We start from the raw sequence: 23162 nt of genomic DNA, 5'->3' as shown, positions 1-23162 counted from the left end.
TTTAATGAATTCTGACTTGTCTTGGATCCCGAAGGGATGGCCTTTCATTTTCCAGTTTAAACTCCATTTGCCCTAGTTTTATCTGCTCTTTTAGTATGTCATATGTTACTGGGTGATAGGTTGTAATTGTGTTCATTGCTAATTCTAAGAGTACTATACATCTGCCCTTTAACATCACCAATCTTCATCCATGCATGTATGCTTCATACGTTTACACCAGAAAACAAATCTTTAACGCAGAACAATAACTTGTATAGTTGCTACTGATTCTAGTCAGTTTTTCTTCCCTAAAGAACAACCTCTCCCTGCAGTGATTGCTCTATGGAGTTCTTTTATTTCCAGTTTATTTGGCCCAGCTGATGCTACATTCTTTTTCAACTTACTTTAATTAAAAGCGTTATTTGTACCTCTTCTGTACAGCCTTTAAAACTCCTCCTCAATTTATTTGCTGCCTTCCCACTCTGTGATCCATATGACAGACTCCCTTCTACGTGACAAAGTATATACAGGTGGTTGGAAGCACTTTGAAGAAATTGCTATGTTGTGTGTATAAATTAATGATGGTGAGACGCTGTTGTTGACCTGTGTAGGTCCCGAGAAGGAAGTGCGATGCTACAGAATGGTATTACTATGCATGACAAAATTGACAAGAAAGCTGATCATCCATATAGGACTCTTTTAACTACTCTATATTTGTACAAGAGAAAAGATATCACTTATAGGCAAGTGTGCTACCTAACTTGACAGCCTGAGGGAAACAGCTCCTGAAGCTAGAGAAGCTCATTATCATTGAACATACACCTTCCAGATATGCATCTACTATATCATGGGCATTACTCACGTATTTAATCTATATTAGGAAAATTTGGCATAATTTCTCCCTTTGTTTTTGTATCCTTGTCTTTAGTGTGAAAGATCATTATCCAACAAGAACTTCTGGAACTCCGGTCTACTTGATGCAACATTGTAAAACCAAGTCATAAAGGACAGCTTGTAGAGACCATTTCTGGCCAATTATATATCTAGTTTTTGTCACCCAAGACACATCTTTGAGATTGTTCCTCTTATCTTTAGAGTGCTATATTTAAAATTGCAATGGGACAGTAATTTATAGAACTTCTGAACCAAATTAATTCAAATATATGATGCTTTGTTACAAAGTATTCTCTCTTGGGGTGGGTCAAGTGAATGAGGTATTTGGCAATATAGTGGAAACTTTAAGCAAAACTAATTCTCCAACAGGAAAGCAGTAGGGCTGGTATTGAGGAAGGATCAAGCCAATAAGCCAAAGAACCAGCTTCATTGTATCTGTAGTGTGAATATGTGACCTATTGGATAGTTAATTTTGTGAAAAATGTGCAGTGTTTCTGTCATGGTTGGGAAGATTGGCAAGATAATTTATTCAAAAGAAACACTTGATGCCTTTTCCTGTTTATTTTTCAAAAATGATGATGTTGCTTTTGTTTAGTGTTGTAATTGTAAAAACAGAACAAGTTTTTAATTGGTTTTCTGTATGTTAACAGAAAAAATGGAAAGAGCTTTCAAAGGAAGACCAGGATCCTGTAACAGACCATCCTTCTCCACCTCCCCAACCTCCAAAACGCACTCTTCCACGGTGTAATGAGAACAGGGATCCTGAATTGCCAGTGGATGAAACAACAGAAGCAGAAAATAACACCGCCATGGAAGAAAGTTGCGGCAAAGTACAAGAAAACACCGAGAACAAAGCAAAGTATGTAAAATGATATGTTTTTTTAAAAAAGTGAAATCTGTTACCCTATTTCTTCTCTCTCATTTTATCCTGAAAAATAAAAGAAAATCAAGAGACAAAAGGGAGGGAGGAACTTAAAAACAATCACTGTCACTACGAAAACTAATGAGACTAAAAGCTGACAGGTCCCCAGGGCCTGATGACCTGCATTCTAGAATGTTAAAATAAGTGGGTGGTTGGATGCATTGATTGCAATCTTCCAAAATTCCCTGCATTTTGGAAAGGACCAAACAGATTTGAAAGCTCCAAATGTAATATTACTATTCAAGAAAAAGGAAACTATAAGCCAGTTAATCTAACATTTTGGAACAAATACCAAATTGGAAAAATACTATTAAATGCTATTAGAATCCCTACAATGCAGAAGGAGGCCCTTCGGCCCATCAAGTCTGCACTGACTCTCTGACAGAGTATCTTACCCCCACCCTATCCCCAGAACGCCACACATGTGGCACAGTGGTTAACACTGCTGCCTTACAGCGCCAGGGACCCAGGTTCAATTCCCAGCTTGGGTCACTGTCTGTGTGGAGTTTGCACATTCTTCCCGTGTCTGCGTGGGTTTCCTTCGGGTGCTCCGGTTTCCTCTCACAGTCCAAAGATGTGCGGGTTAGGTACATTGGCCATGCTAAATTGCCCCTTAGTGTCAGGGGGACTAGCTAGGGTAAATGCATGGGGTTCTGGGGATAGGGCTTGTGTGGGCTTATGGTCAGTGCAGACCCGAAGGGCTGAATGGCCTCCTTCTACACTGTAGGATTCTATGATTTACCATGGCTATATCTATCATCTTGGGACACGGAAGGGCAATTTAGCACGGCCAGTCCACCTAACCTGCACTCCTTTGGACTGTAGGAGGAAACCGGAGCACCCAGGAAAAAACCCATACATGAGAGAATGTGCAAACTCCATGCAGACGGTCACCCAAGGCCAGAATTGAACCCGGGTCCCTGGTGCTGAGAGGCAGCAGTGCTAATCACTGTGCTACTGTGCCTCCCTAAATGGCTAAATGCCATTATTAAGGAAGTAGTAGTAGGCCATTTATAAAATTATGCAATCAGGCAGAGGGTCAACTTGGTTTTGCGAAAGGGAAATCATGTTTGACAAATTCTTTGTGTTCTTTGAGGAAGCAACAAGCAGAGTGGATAAAGGTGAACCTGTGGATATGGTGCACTTGGTTTTCCAAAAAGCATTTAATAAGGCGCCTCATAAAAGGTTACTACATAAATAAAAGCTCATGGTTTTTAGGGTGATATATCATCATGGATTGAGGATTGCAGGAAACAGAGTCACGATAATCAGGTCATTTTCAGGTTGGCAAACTAATGGACTACCACAGGGATTAGTGCTGGGGTTTCAAATATTCATGATCAGTATTAATGATTTGGATGAAGGAACCAAGTGTGTTGTAGCCAAATTGCTGACAGTACGAAGATAGGTAGAAAAGCAAGTTGTGAGGAGGACACTACATTGTCACCAGGGGCCGGTTAGCTCAGGTGACTATATGGTTGGTTCAGGATTCAGAGCAATGGAAACAGCACGGGTTCAATTCCTGTAACCGGCTGAGGTTATTCATGAAGGTCCACCTTCTCAATCTTACCCCTCGCCTGACCAGTCAGCTCTCCCCCTCAAAGAGAAGAGGTCATCTGGGTCTATGGTCATCTGGGACTATGGCGACTTTACCTTTACATTGTGTGTGTTCCTACAATACATGGACTGCAAGGGTGTTCCTACAATACATGCGCTTCAAGAAGGCAGCACACTACCACCTAGACATGAAGACTTAATACACAACGTTTCACTACAGCTGCTGAGACCACCTGCATAGGCAGTTCATGATTCGTCAGCAATTGGGTTATAGAATCATAAAATCCTACAGAGCAGAAAGAGGCCATTCGGCCCATCGAGTCTGCACCAACCACAATTCCACCCAGGCCCTATCCACATATCCCTACATATTTACCCACTAACCCCTCTAACCAATGCATCTCGGGACACTAAGGGGCAATTTAGAATGGCCAATCAACCTAGCCCGCACATCTTTGAACCGTGGGAGGAAACCGGAGCACCCGGAGGAAACCCAAGCAGACACAGGGAGAATGTACAAACTCCACACAGACAGCGACCCGAGCCGGGATTCGAACCCAGGTCCCTGGAGCTGTGAAGCAGCAGTGCTAACCACTGTGCTACGTGCCGCCCCGGGTTGCATCTTGATGCTTGTTCCCTTAAACAGTCAGTCTTCAATCTTACTGAAACTCTATGTTGCTGCTTATTGATGCTTTCAAAATACAATATTTGGTATTGAAGCATCATTCTCAACAAATCAGGATCAGAACTTTTTTTTGTTACAAGTTTAAATAAAAGTTAAAGTTTATTAGTCACAAGTAGTCTTACGTTAACACTGCAATGAAGTTACTGTGAAAATCCCCTAGTCACCACACTCCGGTGCCTGCTCAGGTACACTGAGGGAGAATTTGGCGTGGCCAATTCACCTAACCTGTACATCTTTGGACTGTGGGAGGAAACTGGAGGACCCGAAAGAAACCCATGCAGACGTGGGGAGAACGTGCAAACTCCACACAGACAGTGACCCAAGCCGGGAATCGAACCCAGGTCCCTAGCACCCCGTGAGGCAACAGTGCTAACCACTGTGTCATTGTGTCGCCCCAGAATACTCTTAAGACTGTGTGTCAAATTAAGCTGTTGCTGCACCATGCCTTAGTTTGGTACATGTGAGAAGAAGTTGCATATTTTTAGTGATCAATCCACTGTAATTTGTTTAGCACATTGGCAGTCTAATCTTTTTACCTTCTCTGCCTAAGAAAATGACATTGACGATTTTTGAAGTCCCTCCAATAACCTGAATATACCCCCAAATAGGCTTGTGGGTAAAAAAAAAAGTGGTATAGCACAAAATATTCCAAAGATGTGCGGGTTAGGTGGACTGACCATGCTAAATTGTCCCTTAGCGTCCAAAGATGTGTAGGTTAGGGGGGAATTAGTGAGGTAAATACGTGGGGTTATGGGGATTGGACCTGGGTAAGGTGCTCTGTCGGAGAGTCGGTGCAGGCTAGATGGGCTGAATGGCTTCCTCCTGCACTGTAGGGATTCTATGATTAAATTTGATTGAGTCTGCAGGAGTTTTTAAATATTAGGCCAACAAAGCACTATAATTGGCTTCAATGCACCTGGGCTTGTCATGCTTGATTGTTATTCAGTGAACGGTTGTTAACAAATTGGTAATATAATGCGTCTCCCAGTAGAGGTCACTGGAAGGTACAAGCTTGTGCATGGACTGACTGTTTATGGATCAACATACAGAGTAATGAGTGACCCAAAGCAAACGTGCTTTGTCTTAATTGTCTTAATTAGGGCTGCACTGAGCCAAGGCTGGCTGAATATGTAAATAATCTATATTTTTGCCTCCAGCGTCAGGAACATATTTGTGTTTGGTAAATGAAGGACAATCTGGGTCTTCCTGACTCTCTGCAAGAAGTACAACATCTGCATGCAGAGCTATTTCACAACTTATTCTTCAATTTCTTTCTGACCAGGAATTTATTTAAGTTACTTTATTGTGTTAATTGCTGTCATAGTTATATATTCTGGTGAACGAACTAATGTGCTGGTTTAAAATGATAACTTCCATGTTTGTGTAGGGGAACTTCACTTGCCAAAGGTGGTGCTATGCAGTTTCCTAAGTTCTGATAGCAAAGCATGTACCTAAGTGAATTTTAGCGCCTCCCCTAAAACCAAAAGAATTATAGTAATTGCTGTTTGCACGTGGAGATGTCAGCAGCCACACTTCTGGCAGGTCATCTTAGAAGTTTCATGAGATTTCTTTTTAATTAATTCTAAGACCAGGGCCTGTTGAGTCACTTTTTAAAGAGAAGCAATTTTCATGTTAGAGGACCTGACTTTACTATCGTGTTGCGCCCGTTTTCAGGCGCGAAAACTTGGTACGGTCGGGCATGAGGCAATGGCACGATCCACGCCCGCCTCTGTGCTGGTTTCCTCTTTACCAAGGACCGAAAATGGCAGCGATCGAGACCGTGCCCGAAACGGGCGTGATGGCCATTTAAATGCATTTGCGTGCATTTAAATTGACTTAATGGGCTGCACGTCCAACCTTACCGGCACTTCCCCCTTTACCACCTCGTTCGCCCATCCAGAATCGGCACAAAACAGACATGCTCCACAAAAGTCCGATTTGGGCGCTCCAGTTAATGAGGAGGTAGGTGCCTAGCGTCTGACCGCTCTCTGCTCTCTGAGATCGGGGGCGAAAGGGGGGTATCCGCTGCCACTCTGCCTGAGATCAGTGGGGGGGAAGGCAGGAGGGGCCCGGTCTGGGTGGCGGGGGGGATAAGGAGGGCAGTAATGTTGTGGGGGTGGGGCAATGTCTGTGGGGGCCGGGGGTGTCATTAGCCAGCCCGGGAGAGATGTGGCAGGGAAGCTGCATTCTATCATTTTTCTTTCCTGCACATGCGCAGTTGGAGGCACCAATCGGAGCTGCAGGATTTTGAGCATTTTAAGCCCCGCCCATGGGCTTCTGCAGCACGATTTGGAATTGCTGATATTTTTTCAGGCAGAGTGCATATGTGGGCACCTGAGAACGGGTCTAAAAGTTTGATCTGAAACACTCCCAGTTTCAAGTCCGCCCAGCACTTAGAATCAAAATAGTAAAATAGGGCCCAGTATTTCTAATGGAAATGTTCACTTCATAGGAGATTTGTAGACAACATTAAAAATTATTGTGTTCTATGATTTTACTGAACAAACACAAATTTTGTACAATGGAACTATGCATTTATTTTGTTTTAGTACCTCTTCAATTTTCTTTCCACTCCTTTCAGGGCTTGCTTCAGCTGTGGGGGACTTGTTCTCAAGCTTCCATAGATTCTGCTCTGAACTGAATCATGGAATCCTACAGTGCAAAAGGAGGCCATTCTGCCCATTGTGTCTGCACCGACCACAGTCCCACCAGACCCTATCCCCATAACCCCATGCATTTACCCTAGCTAGTCTCCCTGACACTAAGGGGCAATTTAGCATGGCCAATGCACCTGACCCGCACATCTTTGGTCTGTGGGAGGAAACCGGAACACCCGGAGGAAACCCATGCAGCCATGGGGAGAATGTGCAAACTGCACGCAGACAGTGACCCTGTGACCAGGGAGCATAATACGGCCAATTTCTTGATAATTTACTCTTTGGAATCCACTCTGCTGTTAATGCAGGGAATTTGGTGTCTGTTCAATGCAACTATACCTATTGTGACTGCTTTAAGGGCCTCAGTCAGAGGTCTGGGTTAATGCCCCAGTGTAAGAAAACCTGCACTAAATGGATTCTTTCAGAAATTTTTTATTTGGCATGTTATTGGCTGTTGATAAATCATTTTCTTGTTTGCTTTTCAGTAACCTTCGAAAACGACGTCGTGAGGATAGGATAGCAAGTACAGCGCAGAAGGTGCATAGAATGAAACAGAAGCTAAGTGAAACTGAGGTGAAACGAAAAAGGTGGTTATATTGGAGACCTGTTCTCATTAACATTGCTGCAGTTGCTACTCTTGCAGTTGGAGCTATTGTTTGCTGCTCTATGTACTTTCAATGATAAATTGTATAACTATGCATTTAACGGTGTTCAGAGACGTATTACGTCTGAGGTGTAAGGTACTGAGGAATCATATCTCTCCCTTGCACAAGAGCAAGATGTTTGAGGATTGACAGGTCAGAGGAGGATGCGCTAAAGGTACTGTTGAGTGGAACTCAACAGTTTGCAACACAGATTCTCAGGTTCTTATATTGTCAGGTATTTGGATAATTAAAACCACCGAGTAGAAGAAAAATCCTGTTGTAAATATGTTATCAGACCTGTGCTGCAATAAACATTTAGTTAAAAATTGTGCTTCCATTAAAAGCGGTCTTTCTCCTGTTTCTTGCTGATGTTTTCCAGGAGGAAGTTGTTTCTTTTTCAGTTTTGCTCCATGGTGGGACACACCTGTACCGAACAACCTGGGCATCTGATAAAGTACATTAATTTTTGATAGGCAGGTTTAAGTATCCATTCCCATGAAAGTTAAACCAGCAAGCAAGAGAAAGAAAACCCCATCAACTGCCTTGCTACCGGGCCTCTTCCTTATTACTTTGACCTGCTGCTGCTGTTCTGCATTTTCTTATACTGTTTTTCTTCTTTCCAGTCAGTAGAATTGTTCTGTACTTAAAGCAATTCTACAGATTAGAAAAATCTCAGCCTTAAAATTATTATTAAATAATTATTAAAATTATTTTGGATGGTATATTTTTCCTTTTGTCTTTGTTTATACTGCTGTGCGTATAGAGTGCAGTTAGTCACTTAGGAAAGGCATTGGGAGATTCCTGGAAATACAATTTTTAATTTCCTTTTCAAAGATCAAACATTGACTGAAGTGTTTGGATTATTTACTGGATCATTATGTCTGTATAAAATACTAGTTAACTCCTTAACCCATGGAGGTTTCCCAAAAGAAAATGCACTGTCCTTGACTTCCATGATTGTATGAAATATGTTTTCCAATTTGAGTATTGAAAATTTCACAGTAACTTATTTTTAATTATTTACTCAACATTTTGATTTCTTAGACATGCTATGTCTTGGTTTTTCTTTTTTTTAGTGAAAATCTGACCACATTTGTAAAGGCACTGTTGTATAACTGCTGGCAGGACATCCAAAGATGCTTCTGTGGGTTAAAGAGTTGAGAAGTGTTTCTTGCTCGTGCTGGTTAATGATGTGACTATTTTGAGATGAAACAGTGGAACAAATTTATGTATTGGCCAAGGAAGGGGCAACCTGTTGACATGAACACAACAGATCACACTTAAAAAAAAATGTAGATTTACATTCCAGTAAGACCAGTTGAATAAAATTTAGTCTTGAGGAACATTTCGTTATATTGTATATTTGTATTAGAGATGATGCATCGTATTATAAAATGAGCAGTTGTTGTAAACTTACTGGTCCAGGACCTGAGAATGTAAATTGTGCCGACCTGTGTTAAAATGTACTCCAACCGTACTCATTGCCACAAGTTGTGATCAATGACCCATGCCAATGCATTAGCATTCTTTCATAGTCAAAATCTGGTATTGCACATTAAAATTTATTTATTATTATTGATGTGTTCCGTGATGTTCAGAGCATTTTTTGTTGAAAAAAGAGAAAATTCCAGTTCTTGGACCAGTTATGTTTTTTCAGTCCCACGGTGGGGGGCGGATAATACAAGTTGTAAGCTTTGATAAAAATGCACCGCTAGGCTTAAAAATTGATTGTACCAATAATTTATACTTGAGTTATTACTGACAACCATAAGCAATATGTAATGCATTAAGGATATCCAGTGCTGTTGTTATACTTTTGTATCGAAGAAGAAGAGAATGTTTTACCCCTCCACCCAATTCCTGCATCTGACAGGTGGCACGTATGCAGACAATGCTTATTTTCACAGACTGGATGTGCACTTGTTTTGCTGTTCCCTCTCATTAACTCTCTAGTATGCAAACTGTGAACATTTGATAGTTATGTTTCTCATTCTGCTTTTCTTCTCATGTAGGACTAATGTTGTAGTCCAATATATGAGGAATTTTCTATGTTCTAGGCATTTTTTAGTACCATAAAAGCAATTGCATCTGAAAATTGTGTCAGAGTTGTTAACGTTTTTCTTTCAGCTGCCATACATTTAAGGGCTGGTATATTGTAGTTCTGTAAAATTGAAAAACATTGAGAGTTCAACTGGCAGATACCTTATGCAGATACACCATGCCCATCATATTCCTCATTATTTTAATAACTTTTTATGTCCAGCTTTCATATTAAAGTACCAAGCCCTGTTGAGCAAGAACTTGTAAAGTGTGACACATTTGGGCTCAAACTGAGTTAACATGGTATATTTTTCGGAATCAGTTGACTAATCCATTAACAAAGTGTTAAAAGGGTGGATTTTCTATAAACACTGACATTGATTATTGAAAACAATTATCAGGTAACGGCTGTTTTTGGAGGGCAAAAAAACTTGAAATTGTTATGATCCCCCCCCTTGAAAAGAAATTAAAACTTTCAGTTAATAGCAGAAAAGGATGACACAAGATTTCACTTTTTAAGATTTTCACTGTAGCAATGCATAATATGTAATAATACATATGTTCATATTAACAAATGATTAAAAGCACTATTAGCTACACACTATTTTTGTAGGCAACTTAAACAACAGAAAGTTCTTCTTTTATACTCATCACACTTGGTACTCTCCACAGAATTGCAATCCTTATAGCAAACCATCCATAGCCACTACCAACTTCCAATGTGTTCACGTTTTCCTGCTTCATTTCGAGTGACCGCCTCCAAGCTCTTCCCTCAGTTTTTGGAGTTTCCCGAAACCATTACCAGCAGTAGAGCCCACTCCCAATCTTTCTTCTTCCCGTCTGGCCATGCCAGGACAAATCTCACTGATTCATTAGATTGGGCTGCAGAATGCGTCTCTTCGGTCAGAGACCATTTCCCTCCATTATCTGGCTTTGGTAGCTCAAAAAGAACCTGCACCTCTTCTCCCTGCTGGCCACACCAACTACTGTTCTTTTCCTTCTCCACTTTTTCCTTCTGGCACACAGGCTTGGAGCTTGGAACCGGCAAGTTTATTTTTTGTTGCCACAGCTGCCCTTTGCCCATTGTTCCCAGCTCTGTTCATTTCACACCTTGCTCAGCCAACCCTTTCTCGTGACCAAGCCAATCTTGTTGTCGGGCTGAATTTGGAATAGTCACTTAGACCCCCTCTTCATTTTAACCTAAATTTACAGACAGTCCAAAGCATTGTAATCATATGAACCCTATAGTTGTAATGAAACAAAATATATAAGTAGTGAGGCCAAAATGTTGTCTGATTTCAAGAAGAAAATTAGATATAGCTCTTGGTGCTAAAGGGATCATGGGATATGGAGGTGTCGGGTGGGGGGGGATTAGGATATTGAATTCGATGATCAGTCATGATCAAAATGAATGGTGGAGCAGGCTTGAAGGGCCAAATGGCCTACTCTTCTTCCAGTTTCTATGTTTCAATGTAATCTTTGCTTTCCCTAAAAGTGCTGGATGTGAGACATATTATATCCTTGCACCTTCCCCATGGTTGAAGCTGCTGTTAGACCATTCCCTGATGTTTGGTTATGGTTAGAAGATTGGTACATGAAAAACTGCAGGAATATTGATGTAGCATCATCATCATTCCTTGGTGCAATTTGTTGTAGCAAAATCTATGCATTCAGCAAGCATTCTATTGGGCAAAGCCTAAACTATTCCTATTGTAATACTGTATAGCACATCAATGAAATCATAATCTGAGAGCATTAAAATAATTGCAGTTCCGGGAAAATTATCTGAATTTTACTGGTATTTATGATTAGGTTGCAGTTAAAGGCACACATTTTTTTATTTAGGCAGTTTTCCTTCATGATTTATGATGGGAAGATGAAATCATGCTCCCTCTAGGGAAGCTTTGGCCATTTTTTGCATTGACGTATAACATTTTCTAATAATTACACACACAATCCCTACAGTGCAGAAGGAGGCCATTCGGCCCATCGAGCCTGCACTGACAACAATCCTACTCAGGCTCTATCCCTGTAAGCCCACATATTTACCCTGCTCATCCCCCTGACACTAAGGGGCAATTTAGCATGGCCAATAAACCGAACCCACACATCTATGGAGTGTAGGAGGAAATCAGAGCACCCGGAGGAAACCAAAGCAGACACAGGGAAAGCGTGCAAACTCCTCACAGACAGTGAGCCAAGGCCGGAATTGAACCTGGGTCCTTGGCGCTGTGAGGCTGCAATGCTGACCATTGTGCCACCGTGCCGCCCCTGCAGGTGAATGGGAAAGATGAGAATGTGACTGAGGAAGGAAAAGAAGCAGGTGGTGATTCTTGAAACCTGCTTTATAAGCATTTGGCTCATTTTTGGAGAATTTGAGGTTTGGCACGTCAACTCTGTGTTCCAGCCACGTTAAATTGGGTGGAAGGTAAAGGAAGAGAAAGAGGAGTTGAAAGCTCAGGTGCTGTCTGACCTGCTGAGTATTCCTCTTTTTAATTTTGTTGAACTCTTCATGTTTTACCAAAGCTTCAGTGATTCACTACAGCCTGTTTTAACTGCTGTTTCCCAAATCTTTCATGCGTTTCCTTGAAACCTCTGACTTGAGATGCACTTTGTCAAGCCATTGTTCAGTACCGTTTATCACTGTTAGCCCACACAAAAGTCAGCAGGCTGATGATAACGGATTATACCCAAGATTGGTTGTGTCCTCACTCAGAACCTGACATGGAGTTGCCAGCGTTGGACTGGGGTGGGCACAGTAAGAAGTCTCATAACACCAGGTTAAAGTCCAACAGGTTTATTTGGTAGCGCGAGCTTTCGGAGCGATTCCCCTTCATCAGGTGAGTGGCCCACTCACCTGATGAAGGGGCAGTGTTCCGAAAGCTCGTGCTACCAAATAAACCTGTTGGACTTTAACCTGGTGTTGTGAGACTTCTTACTGCACTCAGAATCTGCATGCATCTGCTTTCCAGTGTTAATTATTTCAGTGTGATTAGGGCAGAAAGCCTGGTGAATAGTTTAGCTGTTAATTTAAGAGCATACTATTAAATATTTTTCTGTCATAGAAACGTGGGAAGATTTATTGCACCAGAGGAGGCCATTCGGCCCATTATGTTCTTTCAGATGTGCACTAGCCAGACATGAGGTATGCGATGGTAAATCAATGACTGGCTAAGCTGAACAAGTAACTAAAGTCCAACACTCCTCTGCACAGGACTATGTGACTCTGGAACATTCAATTTTTCATTGCTTTTGTCTAAACACTGGCCATAACCCATTAAAAATAAATGTGTCACTGCTGCCATTGGGTAGATGCAATTTTTAAAAAATGTAGACCAGAGGGCTTTATTAAGGCTTTTACAAATCATCTGCACATAAAATATCAAACAGTGTGAGATTTGATGTGAAGCGACACAATTCATTTCTTTAATATGCCGAGAGATATTGTTGTTTGCTGTCCTTGATGTCTGATTGTTCTACACCTTTTTCTTAACCAGTGCTGCCTGTTCTAAGAAAGCCAGAACCTGGTGGCTGTACAGGGAAGAGCTGGGAGGCTGACGACTAGAGTCAGAATGTTAAACCAGAAAGACAGATTTGGAAAACCTTTTGATTGGCAAGGAAAATAATTATGAAGGGGTGCTCAGAAATATTATGACGACAAAGAATGCCACGCAAGTAATGTAAGAGACACAGAGGTTCAAACCTCACGACACAGTTTAACGATGCATTCCCATTTTAAACATATACAATCCTTTGCTGTTGAGGCTCCTAAGTAATGGAATGGCTACTTGGTACCAAGACTTTGAACCATATCTGGCTAAATGTTAATGCCTTGCGATGAGAACAGAAAATAATTAGTAATTTTTAAAAATGTATTTTCAATAGGTTGAGAATTTTCTACGAAGCTTTCCCATCTTTCAATTTCTTGCATTTTTATTCTGTTTGCCATTGTGTCCCCAGAACTAGAAATCATTGGTAACAGTGCTGCAGGCTGCACACTATTCCTCATCAATGTTCTCATATTGGCAACCGGTGCTTCTAGTTCTACTTCTGCAAGATATGCCCATATGCATATGCATTCCTTCCTCCCTGTTTAAAATCCTTTGTGATCTTTCCGTTCTCTTAAGGCACGTGAGTAACGACTGCAGTGTTGCTGCTTGAACCTGAACACTGCCAGTGCTAAACGTAATTGGTGCAAATTATTCAGTGTTTTTTGAAAAAATAGTTGGTGAGTTTAACCCATGCGGAATAGGGGTCCCTATATATCCCATCAATATATTGGCACTGAATCTCACTTTGGCACTTAAGTTGAGCTTCTGAGCACTTAATTGTTTGCATATGTTCAGATACTTGATAATCAGTCTTGCCTTCATAAGGGATATTTAACAAAGCGTTAACAATTATTACTGATTTGAGCACTTTTGAGATTATAACGTGTAGAGTGGCTTAAAGGTAAAAGAATTTGTAAGTTATTTTCTTATCCATTGAAAAAAGCGGGAGGAACCATTTTTAAATGAGCCCCTGAAAATAGTATATTCGCAGAATTATGATCCACACTTGTGGTTGAATAAAGTTAGATCATGTTGAACATTTTCTCACAAAGTGTAAATTCAAGCCTATCAGTTAAGAAGTGCTCTTCACTTTTAAAATTTGGGGGCAACATTTTCTGTGTTGAAATACTAATGATTTCTTCACCGCTATGGTTCGAATCTTGGGCCTCCCGCACATGCGCCAGCTGGGAAACAGCGTACGTGTTTGATTTAGATTTTTTTATGTTGGTCAGGTCCATGCGCATGAACAATGGGGCATAGAGGGCACAGTGGTTAGCACTGCTGCCACACAGCGCCAGGGATCCGACTTCAATTCCCGGCTTGGGTCACTGTCTGTGTGGAGTTTGCATGTTCTCCCCGTGTCTTCACAAACAGTTCTCACTAACCTTGCCTAGAATGCTTTGGGTTACAATCTGTAAAGCTACCAATCTAGATGATGCATACTTCAAACCACTTTGCAGGTTAATATGTAGTATTACGGCTTGAAAGCCTATTGCAGCCCCTGTGCATCTTGAACATTTAATTTGAAGGTAAGGAGCCTTTAACTGAAGCAGTGATTATGAACGAGTAATGGTACTATGCGGAGAGCATCTTTTAAAAAATCCATTCCTGGGATGTGGGCATCGCTGCAGAGTGGAGATGTGCAGCTAAATATGATCATCCGGAAATTGCTGTGTGAAATGCGCCACTCCACCTTAAACTATTCAAAATTGGCATCAAGCCATCTGGGTCTGTATTCAAGTGTTTTGAACAGCGTGAAGTCCTTGTATTTACATTGTAGATCTGAGTTAAACTTGCCACAGAATGTTAGGACTTGTCCATTCCAGTCCAAGTATTCTTTAAACGGAGTGGTGCTTAATTACTGGCAGGCAACCTCTATAGCAGACGTTCCCAACTAGTGTGCTTTAGCACATTCCACCCCCCCCCCCCCAAGTGTGCTGAGAAAATGATTCAAAATTCATGTTATTGAACTAAAACTAACCTTTGTCTTCAGCTCTGTGGTCGGCATCTCCAAGACCCAACAAATCTTGGGCCTCTCGCACATGCGGCAGCTGGGAAAGAGCTGCACATGCGCGGTTTAGATTTTATGTTGGTCAGGTCCATGTGCATGAACAATGGGACATGAAGGGCACAGTGGTTAGCACTGCTGTCTCACAGTGCCAGGGACCCGGGTTCAATTCCCGGCTTGGGTCACTGTCTGTGTGGAGTTTGCACATTCTCCCCGTGTCTACGTGGATTCCCTCCGGGTGCTCCGGTTTCCTCCCACAGTCTGAAAGACGTGCTGGTTGGGTGCATTGGCCATGCTAAATTCTCCCTCAGTGTACCCGAACCGATGCCGGAGTGTGGCGACTAGGGGATTTTCACAGTAACTTCATTGCAGTGTGAATGGAAGCCTACTAGTGACTAATAAATAAACTTTTCAATAGTCTGTACAAAGAGTGAAAACTCAAAAAGGGCACGAAAACCCTGGGAGGAGCAAGAGAGACAGGGAGGTTAAAAAAAACAGGCGAGAGGACAAAGAGAAGTTAAAAACAAAGTTACCAGTACGGGAAAAAGACAGAGAAAACAGGGAGTGTGCCTCAAAATATTTTTGTAGTATTGAGCTGTGCCATGACACATAAAAGGTTGGGAATCAATGCTCTACAAGCACCGTGAAGTCTCATTCCTCCTGCTTTTAATTATTGTTGAAAATTTTAAACTTTTGTTTTCTTTCTCATCTCTCACTTCATTCAATCTTCCTTTCCCTCTGTCTATTTCACTTTCTCTACTTGAATTCTAATACTGTATTCGCCATTCTACCTACAGTTGCTGTGCTACTCATTAACAACTCTTCAGTCCGATTGGTTAAGGAGATGTACTGTTTGTTTGGCCACAACCGAGAGAGTTGAGCTGTTTGTATGCCTCTCGACTGTAAACTTGCCCTTCAAAGCCACATAAAAATAGTGTACAGGCCAGTTGAAGTCATTCGTCACTCAGCAAAGATCTGTGTTTAGTCAATTCAGTTTATCTGATGAGCAAATACAGGTTCTGAGCATAAAAACAAGAGACTTAGCTTCTTGAGAGGAGCATGCAAAGAAACTAACAAATTAACTGGTCATAATCTATTTAGAATTTTGTATTTTTTTTAAACTGTTGCCCTTTTTAGTTGCAAGTGCAACCCTAGTTTTGGCACCTTGTTTCCATGACGTATTTTCACAGTGTTTCATTTTGTCATCTTTGTTATATTCATTGGCAATCTTTCCAGTTTCTCTCATTTGGATATATTGCACTAATTTATTTCCTGTTCTGCCATAATTAATATTCTGTAATAATGCAAATGTTGCACATATACATACGTGGTAAGTCCAACTGTTTGCAAAATGGGTTGTTTAGAATCCATCTTGCATTACCTTTGCTGATGGTAGCCTAGGTTTTAGGTGACAGCACTGCAATTTCTGGACTGGATTGTAACCACCCATCTGTAAAGTTATGAAGGCCAGATAAAATGTTGCAATTTTCAAGTATTTGTGCGTATGTTTCATAGCTTTCAAAGAGTTTGTGGAACATCCTTTTTATATTTCTGCATTCTACTCTAGAACAAGAAAGATATTGAGTTTGAATTGAGGTACATCCTTTGCTTAGGTTCAATGTGAACAATGCTTTAGTTTCATTAGTTTTGGAATGCTGTCGTATTCATGAACTTGCTGCCATCAAACTGTGCTGCATCAGCAGGAAATAACGGAGCATTCTGTCTGTTCCTGATTGAAGATAATTGTATTTGTACTTTTTAGACAAACACTTGGGAGTGCAGAGCTTGAGAACCGCTGAAAAATAGACATTCTATCGAAGCTTTTTGTCCAGCACTCATCAGGGCAGACGCAAGAATGCCAACATTCACAGAGAGCAATTATTTATACTTCATGAGAAAGGGAGAAAAACCCTTTTCTCATAAAGAATGAATTGTTGAGCCCTTTGAAATTTGACATTCTTATGTCTGTCCTGAAAGACCAAAAACTTGGGCAGCAATACTCATTTTCTAGTCTCTTTCTTTCACAACCTATCTCACTTCAGCATCTAGTTAAGAGATGAAGTGAACACTTTGTTAAGCAGCTGCACTGATCAGCTGGTGGGCGAGTGACTGACCTGAGGAGATATTTAAGTATATTGGCTACCAGTTTAATTCCAAGCTTGATCTTTGCAACATAAAGTTGCATGGAATCTCTCAGTTTAAAACATAGGGCAGTACTGAAGATTGGCAATAACAATATACTGCACTCTGTTTAGAGACGCTTAAAAAAAAGAAAATTGATTTTTGATGTGAAGCTTTAACAATGCTAAAATCAATCTTGGATAGGGTAGAACTATGGGCAGTATCATTGAACACAGCTGAAGTTCCTGGTGGTTTCTCTATATAAAATGTCCCAGCAAAAGTGTCCTACATTATTGCATAATTTGGCAATCCAGAGATCGCATCTGGAGATGGCACAGCAAATGCTATCATCTGACAAGGAAGACTTAAATGTAAATGAAGGAGGATTTAGCATAGTGTAAATGTGCAGCATGTTACAGTTTGAAGTTCCAGGAATTTAAGAAAAACTTGGACGGGTTCATGGATGAGAGGGGTGTGGAGGTATATGGTCCAAGTGCAGGTCAGTGGGACTAGGCATAAAATGGTTCGGCACAGACAAGAAGGGCCAAAAGGCCTGTTTCTGAGCTGTAATTTTCTATGGTTTTCTATGGTTCTATGGAATCGGATGATGGCACAATGCAGAAGTTACCATTTTGGATAAATGTGTAATTTTTTATTTGAGGTTGTTAATGTGGAACAAGTAGCAGACAGAAAATTGATTGATTGATATCTCCAAAGTGCATTGCTCCGAAAGCGCGACTGGTTTTCAGAGTTTCATTTGTGATGGACCATGTTGCAGGTTGCTGTATCCCAGTGTTACTGCTCTGCTTTGTGCTGTGCACTGTTTACTTCTGAAGGAAGAGGGAGTGAGAGTTAATGTCTGGCCACTGAAAAAGGAACGTGCGTCTGTATGGAACTTCAGCACGTAATATACTCAGACTGAGAAGAAACGAAATGCAAGCAGGATGGGCTTGTGTTGAATAGAAAGCAGGCGGCTGGGTATGATGCAAGAGGATTGATGAAAGCAGATACAGGAGATCTGAAATAAAAACGGAATGTGGGAAAAACTCAGTAGATAGGATTTTCCGGCCGCACTCGCCCCAAAGTCGGAAATCCTGCCCGAGATCAACGGACCTTTGCATGGTCTGTGTCCCACCCGCTACAATTCCTGTGGCAGGCGGGACGGGAAAATTCCACCCCGTAGGTCTGGCAGCAACTGTTCACAGAGACGGCTAACATTTCGAGACAAAAATAACTTTTCTTGGGAACTGAAGAAGAGCCACATTGGACTTGCTGTTTATTTTCAACACTTCTTGTTTTTATTTATGAAGTGAAAGTGAAGTGTTTTGCAGTTGCTGCCTTGTCAATAGGTGTTGCTGTTCCAGAGGGGTCTTGACAGGGTGAACGTGTGAAAAGGATGTTTTCTCTTGCAGGAGAATCTAGAACTAGGGGGTCACTGTTTGAAACTGAGGGGTCGTTCATGTAAGACCGATTAGGAGAAAATGTTTCTCTGAAGGTTGAGACTCTCTGGAACTCCCTTCCTCAAAAGGTGGTGGACGCAGAGTCTTTGAAAATTTTTAAGACAGACCGAGATAGATTCTTAATAAGCAAGGGAGTGAAAGGTTATTGTGGGTAAGTGGGAGTTGAGGTTATATTCACAACAGCCTTGATCTTGAATGGCGCAGCAGGCTCAAGGGGCCGAGTGGTCTAGAAACATAGAAACTAGAAGCAGGAGTAGGCCATTCGACCCTTTGGGCCTACTCCACCATTCATTTTGATTATGGCTGATCATCGAATTCAATATCCTGATTTCCCCACCCCCATTTCTCCCATATCCCTTGATCCCTTTAGCCCTAAGAGCTAAATCTAATTTCTTCTTGAAAGCAGACAATGTTTTGGCCTCAACTACTTCCTGTGGTAGTGAATTCTACACATTCACCACTCTCTGGGTGAAGAAATTTCTCCTCTCCTCAGTTTTAAAAGGTTTACCCCTTATCCTCAAACTATGACCCCTAGTTCTGGACTCCCTCCGTCATCGGGAACATTCTTTCTGAAATTACCCGGTCTAACCCTTTAGAATTTTATAAGCTTCTATGAGATCCCGTCTCACTTTTCTAAATTCCAGTGAATATAATCCTAACCGATTTAGTCTCTCCTTTATACTCCTGCTCCAAATTACTGTTAGTATGTATGTACAAAGGTATGTGTTTTGAATGCTAAAGGGTGTATTGTGTCCTTGTGATTGTTTGTGAATGACATGGTGCATGGGGTTGATTGCTCAATGTTGTTGAGAGAAATGGAACTATAAAAGAGCTGCTCTCATCCTTGCTGCACCTTGAGGCTCATTGAAGTGTGTCTTGCACTGAATAATGGCCTTTGAACTGATCGTCAGTGCCAGCAGGCCTGGGGCATCTTGGAACTCTTCTGCTGACAAAGAAAGGAGTGACTTCCATTTATAAAGTGCCTTGCACAACCAGCTGATATCTCAAACTGCCTTACAACCAATTAAGTAGTTTTGAAGTGTACTTGCTGTTGTAATCTGGCAGTCAATTTGCACGCGGCAGTGTAATAATAAGATTCTGATTGGGAATAAATATTGACAGCAAGGATAACTCCCCTACTCTTCTTCAAAATAATGCCACAGGACCCTCACTTGAGACAACAGATGGGGCCTCAGTTTAACATATTTTCTGAAAGTGCACCGCCCTCAACACTCCACTGTAACGACACCACTTTCATCTTGTTCTTATTAGGGAACTTGGCTGCATGCCAATTGGTGCTGGGTTTTCCCTCAAAAACAAATGATTAAAATTGAGACAACAATGAATCAGCTGTGAAGCACTTGATAGTTTGATAGTGGAAGGCACTATGTAAACCAAAGTAATTTTCCTCTTTCTTTCAGCCTCTCTACCACCTTTCCCCCCACATCACCCCTCTTTCCCCCCACCCACCTTTTCTCATGTGTCCACAGTTGTAATGTTTATATCATATTAAGCATGAATGAGCTACATCTAAATCATTAAAGATTTTGTTTTCTTTAAAGTTCAACTAATGTGTTAAAATTAGAATTAAAATTGGGATCAGTGTTATAAGTTAAGAATCATAGAATCCTATAGTGCAGAAGGAGGCCATTTGGCCCATCAAGTCTGCACCGACCACAATCCCAACCAGGCCCTATCCCCATAACCCCAAGCATTTACCCTAGCTAGTCGCCCTGACACTAAAGAGCAATTTAGCATGGCAAATCCATCTACCTGCACATCATTGGACTATGGGAGGAAACCAGAGCACCCAGAGGAAACCCACGCAGACACGGGGAGAATGTGCAAACTCCACACAGACAGTGACCCAAGCCGGGAATCGAACCTGGGTCCCTGGTGCTGTGAGGCAACAGTGCTAACCACTGTGCCACCCCAAGATTAGTAAGCTCATGAACGTATGAGTGCAAATCGATCCCTTTCTCTTGGCTGAATAGCTCTCAAAAGACAACAGAAAATTTAAAATTATACAGCCAGTTAAAGCAATCACTAATCAGTGATACATGTTTATTTATTTCATTCTCTGTCACACGTGCACTCACATTTTACCAGACTTAGGCTTTTAATGCAATTATAAGCAGCAGAAAGAGAAAAAAGACTTTCATTTGTGTAATGCATTTCACAAACTTAGGCCGTCCCAAAGCACTTTGGAACCAATGATGTTGTCCACGGCGGAGCAGGCATGAAGGGCTGGATTTGCCTACTTCTGCTCCTAATTCCTATGTTTTGATTTGTCTGTGCATTCCCTCTCTTTCTGAATAAAGCTTTTGAAATTTGACCTCCTCAATACTTGTGTTTTGATGTAATTGCTCCATCTCAATTCTCACAATATTGACTGGTATAAATGTTACTGAAACATCTTTCGGAATTGTGTGCATGGTTCATGCTCAGAGCTTTGGCTAACAAAGCCACCAGTCTGTGCACAAGTATCAAGTTCCAGGCCAGGCTTTTGGGAGAGATCAAGGTCCTCAAGTTTAAAAAAAAAATTAAAAACATTGAATGGATAGCTTCAATGTTGATAAAATTTTGAATTTTTGGCAGTTACAAAAATGGCAGGTAATTTTATTTTTAAAAATATTATGTTTTTTGCTTTGCCAACAAATGTAAGGGAGAAAAGTTGAGAAAGCGTTTTGCTATCATTGTGTTCACAAATGGATTTCATTTATAAATGTTGAACTAAGTAGTTTAGATGTTAAATGTTGATGCAGAGCGTGACTCAATATATGAAATGATGTCTATGGACAGGCAGGTTGCAGGAATTTTAATAATAATATAGATTTTGATTCCCGTTTTAACCCTGAAAATTATCAGGGTATAGAATATATTTTTAAAATCCAGATAATTAATTACACTCCTTAAGAGCACATTAAAAACAGTTCTCTTCAACTTCACTCTTAAGAGGAAACAGCTGAAAAATCAAAAACTTTAAGAGATATATTTGAACAGAATATTGCAAAGGGCATCCTAATTCTCATTGTTAGTGGTTTTATTCTTCATTATGTTTTTGGAGGACAAATCTTTATATATGGTTTGTCATGTCATTGCGATATAATTTTTCATGAAGGTGAAATTAAACAATTTTTAAATGAATTTTCACGTTCTCAATGATGCATTGCAGAACATTGCTGTATTAGTTTCAATGTGCATTGCTGAAAAAAGAGACATGCTGTTGAAGTTTTTTGACTTGCACTCAGGGCAGATACAAGAATACCAAATTTCAAGGTGGTAGGGGAGGGGCAACAACAAATTAACAAATTATACTGCCTGAACAAAGGTTGCTGATTGGTTGACAAGTCTGCTTATGCAAATTGTTTATGCAAATATTTTAGATTGTCTTCAATGTAAAACAAAGTAACTGCCTGGAAATTTACGTCCTCGTACACAATTTACTGTTTAATATTTGCTTCCAATTTTGTATTCTAAATGCTTATATTGAGAGCAAATCTCATTTGTAACAGTTTGCAAATATCAGTCACAGGTTGTTTCCATTTAAGGTATTAAAATTATTTTAAACCCTTGTAGTGTTCCACTTCTTTTTATTAAAATATGCTCAGTTTTAAATATGTTTCAATATTCTAAAAATTGCATTATAGGATGTAATGCATTAATTACATTGGCCAAGTGTTGCAGCCAAAATGAAAGGAAGCACTGAAATGGTTCTATGTTTGCTAAGATTCCATTATCGGACTGATTCACTCTACACATGGTGGAATTAGTTAGCCTGAAATTAGAGTGAATCTGAGTTTCATACAAATTTAGATCCATACATTGGCAATTAACAAGCAGTAGTTTTAACTTACCTGGAAACTGAAGTTCCACAAACCAGCTATTGTGATCTGAGTGAATATCCTAACAAATTTAAAACTTAATCATTGTTAATCCCCAGTGACCATAAATTTTATTCATGGAGTTCTTAATTACAAAAGCAAAGTCCCTTGTTCATAATTGCAATACCTGTGAAGTACTTATTAATGTATGGAAGCAGTGGAACTGTTGCACTGAATAAACCTTTTATGTTCTGTATTGTATGTCATAGGCTAAAGACTGTCTGACTGCTAGCTCCACAGAACAGATGCCACATTCTGCACCTATTTTTATCAGCCGTGGAAAACAGAAACAAAAACCCTACGAGGACAGTGAGTTCTGCTATGTAGGAGACCTCACATGTAACTGTTTACAGCGTAAACTACTAGATGCAGGAGATAAAACACACACCTGACCCCACGGGACCTTCTGCAGAGGGAGTGGATTTCATGTATTGTCACATGTTTTATAATGCTTATACTCTGTGTTGCAAAAAAAATAAAGCTTTGTACTTTAGTCATTTCATTGTGTTGTATTTTTATATCTTTGTGTGGCATTAAATGGTCTGAATTGAAATAAAATTGCTGCTGTGTTTTATAGGGGAAGCTGGTATTTTACAACACTGGCGTGATTTAAGTTTCAAGAACAGCTTTTATTTGTACAGTTACTTTAACACAAAAAGGCCGGTGGTGCTTCACAGAGCTGTTATTAGGCAGAATTTGACACCAATGAGATATTGGGGCAGGTGGCCACTTGGTCAAAGAGGTGGATTTTAAGGAATAT

At 40.6% G+C, this 23162-nt stretch overlaps 1 protein-coding gene across 3 annotated transcripts in view; it reads left to right on the top strand.

Moving 5' to 3' along the window:
• LOC144495566 (tyrosine-protein phosphatase non-receptor type 2-like) overlaps positions 1 to 22904 on the top strand; it is a 73260-nt gene extending 50356 nt beyond the window's left edge. The window contains exons 8-10 of one of the 3 annotated variants that reach the window (XR_013498286.1): positions 1524 to 1732; positions 7180 to 8742; positions 8982 to 9429. Coding sequence is in view for 2 of the 3 variants with exons in the window: in XM_078215682.1 (XP_078071808.1) it covers positions 1524 to 1732; positions 7180 to 7267; positions 22612 to 22794 (480 nt within the window). In the remaining variant the exon portion in view is untranslated. Of the gene's footprint in view, positions 1 to 1523; positions 1733 to 7179; positions 8743 to 8981; positions 9430 to 22611 lie in introns of those variants that run through there. The other 2 variants (XM_078215681.1, XM_078215682.1) reach the window with 2 other exon arrangements.
• The last annotated feature ends 258 nt before the right edge of the window (positions 22905 to 23162 follow it).

The sequence above is a fragment of the Mustelus asterias genome, chromosome 7 (assembly GCF_964213995.1).
Source record: "Mustelus asterias chromosome 7, sMusAst1.hap1.1, whole genome shotgun sequence".
Classification (NCBI taxonomy): domain Eukaryota; kingdom Metazoa; phylum Chordata; class Chondrichthyes; order Carcharhiniformes; family Triakidae; genus Mustelus; species Mustelus asterias.
Note: the sequence above shows the minus strand (reverse complement) of the source record. Positions and strands in the feature narration are given on the sequence as shown.